Source organism: Salvelinus sp. IW2-2015, linkage group LG27 (genome assembly GCF_002910315.2).
Source record: "Salvelinus sp. IW2-2015 linkage group LG27, ASM291031v2, whole genome shotgun sequence".
Lineage (NCBI taxonomy): Eukaryota > Metazoa > Chordata > Actinopteri > Salmoniformes > Salmonidae > Salvelinus > Salvelinus sp. IW2-2015.
The window spans coordinates 3,819,292-3,838,879 of NC_036867.1; the positions used below are offsets into that span (position 1 = coordinate 3,819,292).

The 19,588-nt window shown below is 43.0% G+C and overlaps 1 protein-coding gene across 3 annotated transcripts in view; it reads left to right on the forward strand.

Moving 5' to 3' along the window:
• The window catches only part of LOC111953302 (histone-lysine N-methyltransferase 2C), a 50,675-nt gene extending 31,678 nt beyond the window's left edge, over window positions 1-18,997 (forward strand). Inside the window, exons 8-14 of one of the 3 annotated variants that reach the window (XM_023972495.2) lie at window positions 5,289-5,408; window positions 5,553-5,680; window positions 12,740-12,950; window positions 16,040-16,129; window positions 16,676-16,780; window positions 17,275-17,322; window positions 18,758-18,997. In XM_023972495.2, coding sequence (XP_023828263.1) covers window positions 5,289-5,408; window positions 5,553-5,680; window positions 12,740-12,950; window positions 16,040-16,129; window positions 16,676-16,780; window positions 17,275-17,322; window positions 18,758-18,960 — 905 coding nt within the window. In that variant the 3' untranslated portion in view covers window positions 18,961-18,997. The remainder of the gene's footprint in view (window positions 1-5,288; window positions 5,409-5,552; window positions 5,681-12,739; window positions 12,951-16,039; window positions 16,130-16,675; window positions 16,781-17,274; window positions 17,323-18,757) is intronic. The other 2 variants (XM_023972496.2, XM_023972497.2) reach the window with 2 other exon arrangements.
• The last annotated feature ends 591 nt before the right edge of the window (window positions 18,998-19,588 follow it).

Consider the following 19,588-nt stretch of genomic DNA (forward strand, 5'->3'; position numbering starts at 1 on the left):
AGTAGTTAAAACACTGTCAGTTCCACTTTAAACATGTAATATGGAGTTAATACATACATTTTTGGACTTAAAAATGTTATGTATGCCCATGGATTCTTGAAGAATATAACTTTTAAATGCCTCATGAGCTGACACACCCCAGCAGAATCCAAAATGTAAGATTGTTTTACTCCAATTTTTGTAAATATGGTAATTGTAAACACACTATAGCCTCAAAACATTGTTAAAACGAAAAATGTTCTATCATGGATGGTCAATCCTTACATCCATATCTGTCTATGAATTTGAGAGTGGTTGATTCTCCAGACCCATCCCTCAGTTTTTTACCGAAACAGAGGTGGGGTGTCCTCTTTATTGCTTCAACTGTGAATTGGCCCTTTGAAGCTCTCCCACTGAATGTGGAAGAGTCCTCTGGAAAAGTAACATTGACTCATATACAGTCATATGAAAAAGTTTGGGCACCCCTGACAATTTCCATGATTTCCATTTAAATAATTGGGTGTTTGGATCAGCAATTTCATTTTGATCTATCAAATAACTGATGGACACAGTAATATTTCAGTAGTGAAATGAGGTTTATTGGATTAACAGAAAATGTGCAATATGCATCAAAACAAAATTAGACAGGTGCATAAATTTGGGCACCCCAATAGAAAAATCACATCAATATTTAGTAGATCCTCCTTTTGCTAAAATAACAGCCTCTAGACGCTTCCCATAGCCTCTAATGAGTGTCTGGATTCTGGATGAAGTTATTTTGGACCATTCCTCCTTACAAAACATCTCCAGTTCAGTTAGGTTTGATGGTTGCCGAGCATGGACAGCCCGCTTCAAATCATCCCACAGATTCTCAATGATATTCAGGTCTGGGGAMTKGGATGGCCATTCYAGAACATTGTACTTGTTCCWCTGCATAAATGCCYGGGTAGATTTTGAGCAGTGTTTTGGGTCGTKGTCTTGTTGAAAYATCCAGCGCCRGCGTAACTTCAACTTTGTGACTGATTCTTCAACATTATTCCCAAGAATCTGCTGATATTGAGTGGAATCCATGCGACCCTCAACTTTAACAAGATTCCCTGTACCGGCACTGGCCACACAGCCCCAMAGCATGATGGAACCCCCACCAAATTTGACTGTGGGTAGCAAGTGTTTTTCTTGGAACGCTGTGTTCTTTTGCCGCCATGCATAACGTCCCTTGTTATGACCAAATAACTCAATCTTTGTTTCATCAGTCCACAGCACCTTATTCCAAAATGAAGCTGGCTTGTCCAAATGTGCGTTTGCATACCTCAAGCGACTCTGTTTGTGGCGTGTGTGCAGAAAAGGCTTCTTCCGCATCACTCTCCCATACAGCTTCTCCTTGTGCAAAGTGCGCTGAATTGTTGAACGATGCACAGTGACACCATATGGAGCAAGATGATGTTGCAGGTCTTTGGAGGTGGTCTGTGGGCTGTTTTGGACCGTTCTCACCATCCTTCGCCTTTGCCTCTCCGATATTTTACTTGGCCTGCCACTTCTGGCCTTAACAAGAACTGTGCCTGTGGTCTTCCATTTCCTCACTATGTTCCKCACAGTGGACACTGACAGCTTAAATCTCTGCGATAGCTTTTTGTAGCCTTCYTCTAAACCATAATGTTGAACAATCTTTGTTTTCAGGTCATTTGAGAGTTGTTTTRAGGMCCCCATGTTGCCACTCTYYAGAGGAGAGTCAAAGAGAACAACAACTTGCAATTGGCCACCTTAAATACCTTTTCTCATGATTGGATGCACTTGTCTATGAAGTTCAAGGCTTAATGAGCTCACCAAACCAATTGTGTGTTCCAATTAATCAGTGCTAAGTAGTTAMAGGTATTCAAATCAACARAATGACAAGGSTGCCCACATTTTTGCATAGCCTATTTTTCACATCTGATTTAATTTCATACAACTTAATAYTGCTACACTAAAAATMTTTGTCTGGACAATACCCCAGTACTCAGATTTTATTAGAAAATGAATGGCATGCCACTGTGATCATTTTCTGTGACGACAGAGTAAATTATTATGCAGCCTCAGAGGGGTGCCCAAACTTTTTCATACGACTGTATATACTCAAACGAATAATGTCCTACTGAAAAAACACCTGGAAATTGTCTTTATATATGACCTTTTCATTTGCCTGTCTATATACAGTTGAAGTCATTAAAACTTGTTTTTCAACCACTCCACAAATTTCTTGTTAACAAACTATAGTTTTGGCAAGTCGGTTAGGACATTTGCTTTGTGCATGACACAAGTCATTTTTCCAACAATTGTTTGCAGACAGATTATTTCACTTATAATTCACTGTATCATAATTCCAGTGGGTCAGAAGTTTACATACACTAAGTTGACTGTGCCATTAAACAGCTCGGAATATTCCAGAAAATTATGTCATGGCTTTAGAAGCTTCTGATAGGCTAATTGACATCATTTGAGTCAATTGGAGGTGTACCTGTGGATGTATTTCAAGGCCTACCTTCAACCTCAGTGCCTCTTTGCTTGACATCATGGGAAAATCAAAAGAAATCAGCCAAGACATCAGAAAAACAAGTCTGGTTCATCCTTGGGAGCAACTTCCAAACGCCTGAAGGTACCATGTTCATCTGTACAAACAATAGTACGCAAGTATAAACGCCATGGGACCACGCAGCCATCATACCGCTCAGGAAGGAGACGTGTTCTGTCTCCTAGAGATGACCGTACTTTGGTGCGAAAAGTGCAAATCGATCCCAGAACAACAGTAAAGGACGTTGTGAAGATACTTGAGGAAACCCGTACAAAAGTATCTATATCCACAGTAAAATAAGTCCTATATCGACATAGCCTGAAAGGCCGCTCCGCAAGGAAGAAGCCACTGTTCCAAAACTGCCATAAAAAAGCCAGACTATGGTTTGCAACTGCACATGGGGACAAAGATCGTACTATTGGAGAAATGTCCTCTGGTCTGATGAAACAAAAAATAGAACTGTTTGGCCATAATGACCATCATTATGTTGGGAGGAAAAAGGCGGAGGCTTGCAAGCCCAAAAAACACCATCTCAACCGTGAAGCACGGGGGTGGCAGCATCATGTTGTGTGGGGGTACTTTGCAGGAGGGACTGGTTCACTTCACAAAATAGATGGCATCATGAGGAAAGAAAATTATGTGGATATATTGAAGCAACATCTCAAGACAACAGTCAGGAAGTTAAAGCTTGGTCGCAAATGGGTCTTCCAAATGGACAATGATCGCAAGCATACTTCCAAAGTTGTGGCAAAATGGCTTAAGGACAACAAAGTCAAGGTATTGGAATGGCCATCACAAAGCCCTGACCTCAAGCCTATAGAACATTTTTGGGAAGAACTGAAAAAGCACGTGCGAGCAAGGAGGCCTACCAACCTGACTCGGTTACACCAGCTCTGTCAGGAGGAATGGGCCAAAATTCACCCAACTTATTGTGGGAAGCTTGTGGAAGGCTACCTGAAATATTTGACCCAAGTTAAACAATTTAAAGGCAATGTTACCCAACACGAATTGAGTGTATGTAAACTTCTGACCCTCTGGGAATGTGATGAAAGAAATAAAAGCTGAAATAAATAATTCGCTCTACTATTATTCTGACATTTGACATTCTTAAAATAAAGTGTTGATCCTAACTGACCTAAGACAGGGAATTTTTACTAGGATTAGATGTCAGGAATTGAGTTTAAATGTGTTTGGTTAAGGTGTATGTAAACTTCCGACTTCAACTTTGTGTGTGTGTCTATACAGTTAAAGTCGGAAGTTTGTGCACATTCCCAAGTGTGTGAGAAGTAGACACAGCCCAGTTCTGATATTTTTTTCCACTAATTAGTCTTTTTACCAATCAAATCAGATCTCCTCACAGCAGTCAAAAGACCAATTAGTGGAACAAATATCAGAATTGGGCTGTCTGTTAAAATGCAGCGTGTGTATGCATGCATGAATGTGTGTACAGTATGCGAATGTCTATGCCAGAGAGAGCCACAAGCTCTCGCCCATGTCAAATAGCTGGGTTTGACGGGGCGGGAGGGAAGGAGAACTGGTGGGGAGAGGTGGAGAAAGGGGTGTGTCTCTCCTGTTTGCCAGGTCACTTGTTATGAACTGTCACAGTGGAGACATTTTTTTCCCACCCTGCTCTAGTGAACAGAGACAAGTGGCTGCAGACATTCTCACAAATAACATACCAGTATCACACAAATAAGGTATCTTTACTGCGTCATTTAAGGTGGATTACAAAGCTATTATTATGGGGTATACTGTGGCGCTATTACTTGATTGTGAATCTCTTTCATGTGATAATTGTCTTAAATAATGTTTAATGAAGTTGTTCATTGCAAGATTAGAGTAGTTTTTCTATGGTGTTAAAATGTACGTTTTAGTCATTTAGCAGACACTCTTATCCAGAGCGACTTACAGGAGCAATTAGGGATAAGTGCCTTGCTCAAGGACACATCGACAGATTTTTCATCTAGTAATCTCGGGGGTTTGAACCAGCGTCCTTTTGGTTACTGACCCATCGCTCTTAACCGCTAGGCTATATGATGTTGTATGTTTTGTAATTTGGCTATTTTAAGTCTAGTGTATGGTGCCTTACTGGTGGTAATAGAATCTCATATCTTGGTGTTCTTATTTAGCACAGACGACAAGAGTTGGTTATCCATTGAATGCTCTGAGTTGGCCTTCTCATAAGGGGGCGGTATCCTGGCAACTCTGAATTCAAACGGCTGTTTCCTCTCTCTTCCCTGCACATAAATCATCAAGTCTCCCCTCTCTTGCTCTGAGGCAGCTTAAGGAAGGCTGGAAGGCTCTGTTTGTCTGCTTCCAGACCATAGGGGCTTCTCTCTCAATACCAAAGCTATCCAGAAATAGGCTTACCCGAAATGCTCCCTTTCTCTCTCACACTCAGTCTCTCAGGTCTAGTGGCTAGGAGATGAGTTCCCCAAACACTCTTACACACTCACTCTCTTACGTTTGCTCTCTCACACATTTTAATATATAATATAATAATATGCCATTTAGCAGACGCATTTATCCCAAGCGACTTGGTCTCTCACTCATGCACTCTGTCATTGTGTATTGACCAGAGTGAAAGTCTCTCGCTCACTCACATCTCCCCTCAGGCTCTGTGCTCATAGGTCACTGAGTAATTAAGATTAATGCCAGGGATTGGACTGAAAAACCCTCCTCTAATGTCTGACATTATTAGGGCCCTGGTGACATAAATTGCTGTCATATATCTCCTCCCTTCCACTTGTCTCCCGGCTAGGTATTGGAGGGTTTATGGTCCGCCAGAGAAGCAGGACGGGACAAGGGAAAGCCAAGCGATCCCTATCCAGGAAATACTCAACAGGATCGTTACCTGAGAACCCAATGTGCAAAGAGGAAGGTAAGCAAATGGAATAGTCTCTAAAGTGCAAGTCCCACCCATCTGACACTCCAGGCAGACTATCAAATCCAACACTTAACCCGGTAATAAGGTGGTTCCCTGACTGTTACTTTGAGGTTGTGACCTCCTGTCTGTGTGTTGCAGGGTGGAACAAGACGGAGAGTACTCAAGCGGAGGAGACCCCACCGGTGTCTGAATGTCTGGAGAAGGTCAAGAAAAGATACCGCAAAAAGAGAACCAAATTGGAAGAGGAGTTCCCTTCTTACCTGCAGGTGACTTTCAGTCACATGTACACTAATGATATCAGTATTGGTCTAAAATGTTCATTTTGATTCTGTTATCATACTCTGTCTTATTGATCGATTTATAGGAAAAGGTCACCGGTTCAATATGCATAAAATCACCTAATCACACTGAGGTGATTGACTGTCTTTGTACAGATGTAGGATCTTAATTTGATCACACTTCTGTTGCTGAGAATTTCTTGCAATGCAGATGAGCTTCATGATTTACATAAATTAACTGAAAACTTGCAATAACACAGTTAGTTATATTAACAGTATTGCACGTTTCATGTAGCCTAACTACCAATCAAGCAACGTTATGGACTAAACTTAAAAATTGTTGCAGCATGATTATGTTGCTGCAACAATACTGATCAAATTTAAGATCCCACATCTGTATGAACCATTTTAGCAAATACGTCTTAGCCTAATTGTCCCAAATCATCTTCTTGTACCACATTAGAATAGTACATATTCAATAAGACATCTTCCAAGCATTTACCAGTAGCAACTTTATTTCACCACCCATTTCAACCAGCACTTCATAAGTTGCATGTTGCCCCCTTCTCAGATGTATTACCTTCATGATAAAAAAACAAATCCCTGAAGCGTAAGTCCTCTCGGAGAGACGTTGCCCCCTCTGTGCCACGCCACACCTTTAAAAGACCCAGCATGCTCAGGGTTCGGGGGAGCAGCCATGCGTTAAGCGCACCAGCTGTCACTTTGGGCTTTCTTGTACGCCGCGCTTAAAATTTTTATTTAAAGCTCCTCACCAGAGGAACGACTTTAATCAATTATTTAAATACCCGGCACATTAGCCTTTTTAATGTTTTACCACAGCAGAGAGCAGTCACATTGATAGTTTTGGAGCCGTTAGACATGTTGGAAGCACTAGTGACTTAAACACGTAGCGGCTCAGCCAGCGGTACAACGTGTCGCCACTGAGTTCAGGCTTTCTGTGAGGTTGTGTCTACCCATGTCTGTTTATTTGTATGGCTTTGTACAGGTTTAGGGCAATTCTCGTATTGGAATCACATTCTATCCAACACATTGATTCCTACAGCCACAAGGTTTTTACATAAAGAGTTGCTATATCAGTGATTCTAGTTGCTATATCAGTGATTCGAGTCAACTTTCTATTTTTGTGGAACTATGAGTTGATTTTATATGGTTGCATCTTTATATGGTGTTGTGTGTTTCTCAGCTTCTATGTAACTAGGCCTCTCTCTAGAGAATGCATGCATGTAGCTCTTGCCATGTTGCTGTCAAATTAGATCCCAGTTGGTCACTGTACAGTAGAAATCTAGATACAGTTGATGTCGGAAGTTTACATACACTTAGGTTGGAGTCATTAAAACTAGTTTTACAACCACTCCACAAATTTCTTGTTAACAAACTATAGTTTTGGCAAGTCGGTTAGGACATCTACTTTGTGATTACACAAGTAATTTTTCCAACAATTGTTTACAGACAGATTATTTCACTTATAATTCACTGTATCACAATTCCAGTGGGTCAGAAGTTTACATACACTAAGTTGACTGTGCCTTTAAACAGCTTGGAAAATTCCAGAGAATTATGTCATGGCTTTAGAAGCTTCTGATAGGCTAATTGACATCATTTGAGTCAATTGGAGGTGTACCAGTAGATGTATTTCAAGGCCTACCTTCAAACTCAGTGCCTCTTTGCTTGACATTATGGGAAAATCTAAATAAGTCAGCCCAAGACCTCAAAACAAAATTGTAGACCTCCACAAGTCTGGTTCATCCTTTGGAGCAATTTCCAAATGCCTGAAGGCACCACGTTCATCTGTACAAACAATAGTACGCAAGTATAACACCATGGGACCACGCAGCCGTCATACCGCTCAGGAAGGAGAAGCGCTCTGTCTCCTAGAGATGAACGTACTTTGGTGCAAAAAGTGTAAATCAATCCTAGAACAACAGCAAAGGACCTTGTGAAAATGCTGGAGGAAACAGGTCAAATCAAAGCAAATTTTATTTGTCACATACACATGGTTAGCAGATGTTAATGCGAGTGTAGCGAAATGCTTGTGCTTCTAGTTCTGACAATGCAGTAATAACCAACGAGTAATCTAACCTAACAATTCCACAACTACTACCTTATACACACAAGTGTAAAGGGATAAAGAATATGTACATAAAGATATATGAATAAGTGATGGGACAGAACGGTATAGGCAAGATGCAGTAGATGGTATCGAGTACAGTATATACAGTGGGGAGAACAAGTATTTGATACACTGCCGATTTTGCAGGTTTTCCTACTTACAACGCATGTAGAGTCTGTTAATTTTTTCATAGTACACTTCAACTGTGAGAGACGGAATGTAAAACAAAAATCCAGAAATCACATTGTATGATTTTTAAGTAATTAATTAGCATTTTATTGCATGACATAAGGATTTGATTCACCTACCAACCAGTAAGAATTCCGGCTCTCACAGACCTGTTAGTTTTTCTTTAAGAAGCCCTCTGTTCTCCACTCATTACTTGTATTAACTGCCCCGTTTGAACTCGTTACCTGATATAAAAGACACCTGTCCACACACTCAATCAAACAGACTCCAACCTCTCCACAATGGCCAAGACCAGAGAGCTGTGTAAGGACATCAGGGATAAAATTGTAGACCTGCACAAGGCTGTGATGGGCTACAGGACAATAGGCAGCAGCGGTGGTGAGAAGGCAACAACTGTTTGGACAATATTAGAAAATGGAAGAAGTTCAAGATGAACAGTCAATCCCCCTCGGTCTGGGCTCCATGCAAGATCTCACCTCGTGGGCATCAATGATCATGAGGAAGGTGAGGGATCAGCCCAGAACTACACAGCAGGACCTGGTCAATGACCTGAAGAGAGCTGGGACCACAGTCTCCAAAGAAAACCATTAGTAACACACACGCCGCCATGGATTTAAAATCCTGCAGCGCACGCAAGGTCCCTGTCAAGCCAGCGCATGTCCAGGCCGTCTGAAGTTTGCCAATGACCGTCTGGGATGATCCAGAGGAGAATGGGAGAAGGTCTGTGGCTGATGAGACAAAAATAGATTTTGGTCTAAACTAAACTCGCCGTGTTTGAGGAAGAAGAAGGATGAGTACAACCCCAAGAACACCATCCCAACCGTGAAGCATGAGAGGGGAAAACATCATTCTTTGGGGATGCTTTTTCTGCAAAGGGGACAGGACACTGCACCGTATTGAGGGGAGATGGATGGGGCCATGTATCGCGAGATCTTGGCCAACAACTCCTTCCCTAAGTAAGAGCATTGAAAATGGGTCGTGGCTGGGTCTTCCAGCATGACAACGACCTGAAACACACAGCCAGGGCAACTAAGGAGTGCTCCGTAAGAAGCATCTCAAGGTCCTGGAGTGGCCTAGCCAGTCTCCAGACCTGAATCCAATGGAAAATCTTTGGAGGGAGCTGAAAGTCCGTATTGCCCAGCGACAGCCCCGAAACCTGAAGGATCTGGAGAAGGTCTGTATGGAGGAGTGGGCCAAAATCCCTGCTGCAGTGTGTGCAAACCTGGTCAAGAACTACAGGAAACGTATGATCTCTGTAATTGCAAACAAAGGTTTCTGTACCAAATATTAAGTTCTGCTTCTGATGTATCAAATACTTATGTCATGCAATAAAATGCAAATTAATTACTTAAAAATCATACAATGTGATTTTCTGGATTTTTGTTTTAGATTCCGTCTCTCACAGTTGAAGTGTACCTATGATAAAAATGACAGACCTCTACATGCTTTGTAAGTAGGAAACTGCAAAATCGGCAGTGTTCAAATACTTGTTCTCCCCACTGTACATATGAGATGAGTAATGTAGGTATGTAAACATAAAAGTGCTAGTATGCTTTAAGTGCAGTATGATACAATCAGTTGTATACAACTAATGCATAGTATTATGAATGGTTATAGTGTTGTATCTGAGGTATATTATACAGTATGTTTAGATATGGTAGACTTGAGGGTATAGTGTATAACATTATATTAAGTGGCAATGTTTAAGTGGCTAGTGCGTACATTTTTACATAATTTCCATCAATTCCCATTTTTAAAGTGGCTGGAGTTGAGTCAGTATGTTGGCAGCAGCCACTCAATGTTAGTGGTGGCTGTTTAACAGTCTGATGGCCTTGAGATAGAAGCTGTTTTTCAGTCTCTCGGTCCCTGCTTTATGCACCTGTAACTGACCTCGCCTTCTGGATGATAGTGGGTGAACAGGCAGTGGCTCGGGTGGTTGTTGTCCTTGATGATCTTTATGGCCTTCCTGTGACATCGTGTGTAGGTGCCTGGAGGCAGGTAGTTTCCCCCAGTGATGCGTTGTGCAGACCTCACTACCCTCTGGAGAGCCTTCCGGTTGTGGGCGAGCAGTTGCCGTACCAGGCGGTGATACAGCCCGACAGGATGCTCTCGATTGTGCATCTGTAGAAGTTTGTGAGTGCTTTTGGTGACAAGCCGAATTTCTTCAGCCTCCTGAGGTTGAAGAGGCGCTGCTGCCTTCTTCACAACGCTGTCTGTGTGGTGGACCAATTCAGTTTGTCCGTGATGTGTACGCCGAGGAACTTAAAACTTACTACCCTCTCCACTACTGTCCGGCGATGTGGTAGTAGGGGGTGCTCCCTCTGCTGTTTCCTGAAGTCCACAATCATCTCCTTTGTTTTGTTGAGCCGTTGAGTGTGAGGTTATTTTCCTGACACCACACTCCGAGGGCCCTCACCTCCTCCCTGTAGGCCGTCTCGTCGTTGTTGGTAATCAAGCCTACCACTGTTGTGTCGTCTGCAAACTTGATGATTGAGTTGGAGGCGTGCATGGCCACGCAGTCGTGAGGGAACAGGGAGTACAGGAGAGGGCTCAGAACGCACCCTTGTGGGGGCCCCAGTGTTGAGGATTAGCGGGGTGGAGATGTTGTTACCTACCCTCACCACCTGGGGGCGGCCCGTCAGGAAGTCCAGTACCCAGTTGCACAGGGCGGGGTCGAGGCCCAGGGTCTCGAGCTTGATGACGAGTTTGGAGGGTACTATGGTGTTAAATGCTGAGCTGTAGTTGATGAACAGCATTCTCACATAGGTATTCCTCTTGTCCAGATGGGTTAGGGCAGTGTGCAGTGTGGTTGCGATTGCATCATCTGTGGACCTATTGGGGCGGTAAGCAAATTGGAGTGGGTCTAGGGTGTCAGGTAGGGTGGAGGTGATATGGTCCTTGACTAGTCTCTCAAAGCACTTCATGATGACGGAAGTGAGTGCTACGGGCGGTAGTCGTTTAGCTCAGTTACCTTAGCTGTCTTGGGAACAGGAACAATGGTGGCCCTCTTGAAGCATGTGGGAACAGCAGACTGGGATAAGAATTGATTGAATATGTCCGTAAACACACCAGCCAGCTGGTCTGCGCATGCTCTGAGGACGCGGCTGGGGATGCCGTCTGGGCCTGCAGCCTTGCGAGGGTTAACACGTTTAAATGTTTTACTCACGTCGGCTGCAGTGAAGGAGAGTCTGCAGGTTTTGGTAGCGGGCCGTGTCAGTGGCACTGTATTGTCCTCAAAGCGAGCAAGAAGTTATTTAGTCTGTCTGGGAGCAAGACATCCTGGTACAAAAGTATCTATATCCACCGTAAAACGAGTCCTATATCGACATAGCCTGAACGGCCGCTCAGTAAGGAAGAAGCCACTGCTCCAAAACCGCCATAAAAAGCCAGACTACAGTTTGCAACTGATGAAGCAGTTTAGCCATAATGACCATCGTTATGTTTGGAGGAAAAAGGGGGAGGCTTGCAAGCTGAAGAAAATCATCCCAACCATGAAGCAGTGGGGTGGCAGTATCATGTTGGGGGGTTGCTTTGCTGCAGGAGGGATTGGTGCACTTCACAAAATAAATGGAATCATGAGGAAAGAAAATTGTGTGGATATATTGAAGCAACATCTCAAGACATCAGTCAGGAAGTTAAAGCTTGGTTGCAAATGGGTCTTCCAAATGGACAATGACCCCAAGCATACTTCCAAAGTTGTGGCAAAATGGCTTAAGGACAACAAAGTCAAGGTATTGGAGTGGCCATCACAAAGCCCTGACCTCAATTTCTATAGAAAATTTGTGGGCAGAACTGAAAAAGCGTGTGCGAGCAAGGAGGCCTACAAACCTGACTCAGTTACACCAGCTCTGTCAGGAGGAATGGGCCAACATTCACCCAACTTATTGTGGGAAGCTTGTGGAAGGCTACCTGAAACGTTTGACCCAAGTTAAAGAATTTAAAGGCAATGCTACCAAATACTAATTGAGTGTATGTAAACTTCTGACCGTCTGGGAATGTGATGAAAGAAATAAAAGCTGAAATAAATCATGCTCTCAACTATTATTCTGACATTTCACATTCTTAAAATAAAGTGTTGATCTTAACTGACCTAAGACAGGGAATTTTTACTAGGATTAGATGTCAGGGATTGTGAAAAACTGAGTTTAAATGCATTTGGCTAAGGTGTATGTAAACTTCCGACTGTATACACACCTCACTATTTCTGTAAGTGTCTGGATAACACTAGGGCCTATAGAGTGCTTCAACACCGAGAAACAAAAATACATATACAAAACACACTGGAATCTGGGCCTGGAGACCCATTCAATTAATAATTTGGTTAGCAGTAGCGTAGCCTGATAAGACTTATTATTATTAGTAGCTTTACTTAAAGTTCAGTATGCATTGTAATTTCAAATACTGTATTTGAATTGGACAACTATGAACTGATCCCTTTCAATTCAAATCTGGAATTCATAACTGGATCCCACCTTCTGACACCAGGGCTGCATTTACACTGGCATCCCAATTCTCATATTTCGCCCAATTATTGGCAAAAGATCTGATTGGTCCAAAGACCAATTAATGGCAAAAGAGAAGAATTAGGCTGCCTTTGCTGCCATAGCCCAAGGGACAAACTTGCTTCCTGTCATGTTTTTTGTGTGTGAAAGATATGTGTTGTGTTACTGAATGTGTTCTCTGTATCTCATGGTCACTTTCTCATTGACTGTGTGGTATGTTACCAGGAGGCTTTCTTTGGAAAGGAGCTGCTGGACAGGAGCAAGCAGAGCAGGCAGGCGGGCCTGGTGACCACAGGGCACTGTGAGGAGAACTCAGGGGTCCATGCAGAGACCAAACCCCGCAGTGTCAACGCCAGCTTCCTGGACCCCTCCTCAGACCCGCTGCTCAGTGCTACCTCGACCACCATACCCATCTCCAGCAAAGGAGGAGGACTGCGTATGTTCGCATCTCTCTTGCACACTTTCTCGAGCTGTCACTTTCCCTGTCTTACACACACACACACACACACACACACACACACACACACACACACACACAGAGGTTCGTCCTCAGAGGTGAGCTGTCATGTTGACTCTCTTCTCCTAAAAGTTCATTTTATTCTACATGCAGAGAATTGTTTTTCTCCAATATGTTTTTTTGCTTTCTCTTTTACACACAATGGACTCTCAATGTACCCAGTCTCAATGCCATCTTTCAAACAAACCCGAGCAGAATGGAAGAAAGTGGCCTTGTATTAGTTTGGGTCCCCCTCCTCTTCTAGATGAACAGTACTATTTCCCTTAAGTTTTTCCCCAAGTTTTTTGTTGTCAAAAGTTGTAAGTTCACGTGGTTTCTTCCACTATCCCCCATCAAGTTTCTTCCACCATCCCCCATCAACCTTCAATCCTGTCTGCTCATCTTAAGTTCTCTTTTCCACATATACAGTCATTTACAATCTACTCCAACACGCTATGAAAAGTGCTGCAAGTTGCCTACTGGGAACACACATAGCGGCAAGAACTCACTGGAAACTAGCAAAACAGATAGATTAACGACAGTTTTTTTTCTCTTCAGATTGCCATTTGTGTTAGCAGAGCGTTTGGTTTTCTACATTGTTTTCGATAGACTTATTCACTTTCATATCGAAACAGCCGGAGTTGTTATCTCTAGTACAGGGGTCTCCAACAGGTAAATTGCGAGCTACCAGTAGCACACAGCCCACCTATGAGTAGCTAATCTATTCTGAAAGAAAGTACATGAGTTTTTGTCATGTGTTCCATCAAAAACTGTCATAAACATAAAGCCCAGGCTGCTTCCCAATCAAAGCCACATTGACATTATCCCACCACTGGTTAACCACTATTGGCTTAAAAAGTCAAACATAATACAATATCTGGCCATTCATTTCCAGCAATTATAGCCCGTCTGTCTGTTTGGTGCGCGAGTTAGTCTATTCGTCCATATATAGCAAGGTAGCGATGCTAATGATATCTGCCATTTTGTGGGCAGACACAGACATTCCCCATAAACCTTCTCAATGAAATGGAAACTGCAAAGTAGGTTTACCTGACAGAACTAGACTATGTCATGCTTATTTGTATCAATTGGGGGGCCATTATTTTGCAATCTCTGCCATGACATGTTCTGCAGCAGTAGGCCTAACCTCTAAAATGACACATTCCTCTCTTGGTAGATGCGGAAGGGGGAATTCTAATGCGATTTAAGCATTGACATGGACTCAACATCAATTTTCATTGTTTCTCTATGAATAATTGGTATATTGTGAGTAAAAAAACTGAAACGAATCCAAAACCAGGAAAAATTTAACTGAGAAAACACAAAATAAAATGTTCTGGCTCTGTCATGCCAAATACTGTTTATTAACCATTATATTGACACCAAGGACCCGGGGAAGAGTTGCAGGGTAGAAGAAAAGAATGTGCCTATTTGAAAGCTATACAAAAATGAGTAGCTTGTGACATGTTTTAAAAGTAGCTCTCATGCCTGAAAACCCCTGCTCTAGTATCATCCAGAACGCAATTTGCCCTCCCACCTTTATTTAACTAGGCAAGTCAGTTAAGAACAAATTCTTGTTTTCAATGACAGCCTAGGAACAGTGGGTTAACTGCCTTCTTCAGGGGCAGAACGACAGATTTTTACCGTGTCAGGTCGGGGATTCAATCTTGCAACCTTCCAGTTACTAGTCCAACGCTCTAACCACTAGGCTACCTGCCGTCATTTGTAGCAGAGGGAAGCACACTAATCACTCGGAAGATTTGCTTGTTTTGAAGACATTCACCAGCTTTTAGTTTGAATATGGTCCTTGGACAGGGTTAGTTCTCTTAGATATTAAGGAAACCATATACTGTATGCCTATATACAGTGCATTTGGAAAGTATTCAGACCCCTTGACTTTTTCCAAATGTTACGTTACAGCCTTATTCCAAAATTGATTCAATTGTTTTTATTCTCATCAATCTACACACAATACCCCATAATGACAAAGAAAAAGGAAATTTTTTACAAATGTATTAAAAATTAAAAACGATCACATTTACAGATGTATTCAGATCCTTTACTCAGTACTTTGTTGAAGCACCATTGGCAGCGATTACAACCACCTTTGCACACATGTAATTTCTCCCATTCTTCTCTGTAGATCCTCTCAAGCTCTGTCAGGTTGGATGGGGAGCATTGCTGCACAGCTATTTTCAAGTCTCTCCAGAGATGTTTGATTGTGTTCAAGTCCTGACTCTGGCTGGACCACTCAAGGACATTCAGAGACTTGTCCCGAAGCCACTCCTGCGTTGTCTTGGCTGTATGCTTAGGGTCGTTGTCCTGTTGGAAGATGAACCTTCACCCAGACTGAGCTCCTGAGCAATCTGGAGCAGGTTTTCATCAAGGATCTCTCTGTACTTTGCTCCGTTCATCTTTCCCTCGATCCTGACTAGTCTCCCAGTCCCTGCTGCTGAAAACATCCCCACAGCATGATGCTGCCACCACCATGCTTCACAATAGGGATGGCGCCAGGTTTACTCCAGACGTGACGCTTGGCATTCAAACCAAAGAGTTCAATCTTGGTTTCATCAGACCAGAGAATTTTGTTTCTCATGGTTTGAGAGTCCTTTAGGTGCCTGTCTTGTGCCTTTTACTGAGCAGTGACTTTCGTCTGGCCACTCTACCATAAAGGCCTGATTGGTAGAGTGCTGCAGAGATGGTTGTCCTTCTAGAAGGTTCTCCCATCTCCACAGATGACCTCTGGAGCTCTGTCAGAGTGACCCTCGTGTTCTTGGTCGCCTCCCTGTCCAAGGCCCTCCTCCCCCGATTGCTCAGTTCGGCTGGGCGCCAAGCTCTAGGAAGAGTCTTGGTGGTTCCAAACTTTTTCCATTTAAGAATGATGGAGGCCACTGTGTTCTTGGGGACCTTCAATGCTACAGAAATGTTTTGGTACCCTTCCCCAGATCTGTGCCTCGACACAATCCTATCTCAGAGCTCGACAGACAATTCCTTTGACCTCATAGCTTGATTTTTGCTCTGACCACCAGATCATCCGGACCTTCCGGAAGTCCTGAGCACGGATGCAGATCTCCTGGGAATGCTGTCGGATGATCTGGTGAAGCAGGGGAATGACTCAGGTAGACCCCTCCCTCCTCCAAGATGGCAGCCTCCACTTCCTGTCTCCTCTGCCCACTCAAATACGCACTCTCCCTGTCATTAGCAAGGTCAACGCCATACACAAACACCTATGGACTTTCTCTGTTGCATCTTTACTTATGATTTGGCATGTTCCCTCCTTCTCCTTTTGGTAAGAGAAGTCCTCGGGCCCGTCTGGCCTCTTAGGAGTAGAGCTGCCCCCTCCCTCCACTTCTCCCACTCCGGGCCTGCTCACTGCGTTTGCATGTCCTTCCTTCTCTCTTGATCTGTGGTCTGTGCACTGCCTTTCCAAATCATGTCCAATCAATTGAATTCACGACAGGTGGACTTCAATCAAGTTGTAGAAACATCTCAAGGATAATCAATGAAATAAGGATGCACCTGAGCTCAATTTCGAGTCTTATAGCAAAGGGTCTGAATACTTATGTTAAGGTTTTTCTGTTTTTATTTTAATATTTTTGCAAAAAATTCTAAAACCTTGTTTTCGCTTTGTTATTATGGGGTATGTATATCATCTCCATCTCCAGCCAATTCCGAGGATCCCTTAGTGAACCTTCCGGAAGTCCTGAGCACGGATGCAGATCTCCTGGGAATGCTGTCGGATGATCTGGTGAAGCAGGGGAATGACTCAGGTAGACCCCTCCCCTCCTCCAAAATGGCAGCCTCCACTTCCTGTTCCTCTGCCCACTCAAATACGCACCTTCTCCTGTCATTAGCAAGGTCAACGCCATACACAAACACCTATGGACTTTCTCTGTTGCATCTTTACTTATGATTTGGCATGTTCCTTCACTTGTATTGTATTGCACATCGAATAATACTCTTGGTTTGCAGTGCCTACTCTGGTCAACCCTTCTGTCTCTGTGTATTATTTTTGCTTTGCTTTCGAACAGTTTACTTGAAAGGCCTGTCTTGATGCCTGCATATTTGAAAGAGAACCAATACTATTCAAACCCAGGTCTGTGCTAGGACATGTTATGATGGTTGTTGATATTATGTCACAACTATAGCGAGATGGTGTAGCATCACATTGAGCTGCTTCAAGTAGTATCAATAGCATTAGCATTTTATTACACCTGCTTTTCTCCCCCTCATTTTATAATCATCTGGTTTTGGGTTCCTGTAGGTCTTGATTTATGCCATTTCCAGGTCGACAGCCCTCCTTCTCCTTTTGGTAAGAGAAGTACTCGGGCCCGTCTGGCCTCTTAGGAGTAGAGCTGCCCCCTCCCTCCACTTCTCCCACTSCGGGCCTGCTCACTGCGTTTGCATGTCCTTCCTTCTCTCTTGATCTGTGGTCTGTGCACCCCACTCCTCTCTCACACTGTAGCACTGTCCAGTCTCTTTGACTAACTACTGCGGTGTTACTAACCACGCACCAATCTGCATGTCTATGTGGTGGTTCAGTGGTATTGGGTGAAAAAATTATTAGAGGTGCTCATTAAAAAATATATATATATTTATCACAAATGTTGTTTTTTATGTAATTCAGTTGGTTTCATTTGATATGTTTTAGTGTTTACTACCTTTTCACCCCAGCTGAGTTTAAGTTGTGTGGGTTAAAAAGTGAGCTTCCTCTAGTCATACAATGTAACAACGTTTGAACTGAATGACTCCGCATGTCTCACAGTTCTGGCATTCCATGGAGCAGTTACCTGAGTAGCAATGAGTATTTTATTTATTGAGCCGGCAAGGTTTCCTTTTTTTCTCTGTCGCCTTGAGTCTGTGAAACAAAGAAATGTATTTTATCTGTCCAGTGTTGTATAGTGATTTTCATTTTCCACCCTTCTATTTGTCCGAGAGATTATTTGAGAACAAACTGTGTCTTACGAGAACGCCTGAATGCCCTGAAGCAGATTACTAGTTTTATAAAAACAATAAGTTACTTCAGCCTTTATTCTTTCCTTTCAGACCATATGCAGTATGTGTGGTCTCAATGCATCTCTTCCCATATATCCAGTTAATTTAAGGTCACAAGCAAAGTAGCTTTTTCCGACAAAAAAAACACATGGCAAACTAGGGGAGTGTGCACCACAGTAAAATGTGTATGAACCTCCAACCCCCTCTGATGTTAAAGACAGCGGTTATGATGATTAATCATTGCAATCTCCCATAACTTTTTTCATTGATTAAGCCCTCGTTTATTCGAATGTGGGCAGGATCGGAACGATGATGAAAGTAGTGTGGCTATTTTTTAAGACAACCCCCCCTTTCCACTCTGTCGAGCAGGCAACACATATTCGTTTTTTGTTAGGGGAAGAAAATGCATGGAGAGCTTATTTTACAACCATGACATGATCAGCTCTCTCTCCTCTCCTTCTCCTCTCTTCCTCTTTCTCCTTGCTTTCTCTCTCTCCTCTTTCTCCCTCTTTTTTTCTTCCTCCAATACCCAGCAACAGTTCTAAAATAAATTGCCCGTCAACTCTGATTTACTCTTTGGTGTGACAGCTTCCAGTTTTTAGGGGGGTTGTTTGGAGGGTGGGGTGGGGGGCTAGTGTGTTGATTTTTAACATAAAAGTGGACTGTGTGGGTGTGTGCGAGCATCTGCCTGCATGTGTCTGTGTGACCACCCTCCCCTCAACATCCTTTTATCCTTTTCTGCCATCCCCTAGCTGGTCTGGACATGGCCCCCATCTCTGATTATCCCATTGGGTCCTGTCAGGGCTCTGCATGCCGGGGGCCCAGGGCTCTACAGGAGGAGCCTCTGGATGTCATCCTGAGCCCAGAACTGGACAAGATGGTCGTAGATGGTAAGCCGACCATGTTGAATTCTGACTGTTTACAGGATTGGTTGCTTAATCGGTGTCATTGGTGAAGAGCAGAGGTGTAAATCTCCAGGGCTTCAGTGTCTTTTCTCCTCCCACTCACTGATGTATAATTGGCCAGAGTTGCACACCACCTGGTTTCCCTGGTCAACATCAGTACATGGATTCAGGGTTGGTTTCCTAGAAGCAGATTAAGCCTAGTCCTGGACTAAAGCATTAGCAAAGAACAATCTCCATTGAAAGCACTTTTTTAGCCGGAACTACGCGTAATCTGTGTCTGCGAAACTGCCCCTAAAAGTCAAGAATGAAAAATAAGTATTTCTTCCTAGTTGCATACCTTTGTTGCGTATGCGCTGTACAGTATCCATCACATGGAGCAACTGCAGTGTATATAGAGGCCATGGTGGTTGAATCAAATGCCAGATTACAAAATCATGGAAAGCTAAGTAAATAATGTTTGCTCAGTTTAACTGATGTTCCCGCAAAGTTAAGTGTTTACAAATAGGGAGGTCTACCCTGTTTTCTTGGCAGAGATTTATCCCTTGTCTCTTTTTCAGGAACCTGTCTTTCAAAGTTAATTTGTAAAAATCCAAATAACTTCACAGATCTTAATTGTAAATGGTTTAAACACTGTTTCCCTTGCTTGTTCAATGAACCATAAACAATTAATGAGCATGC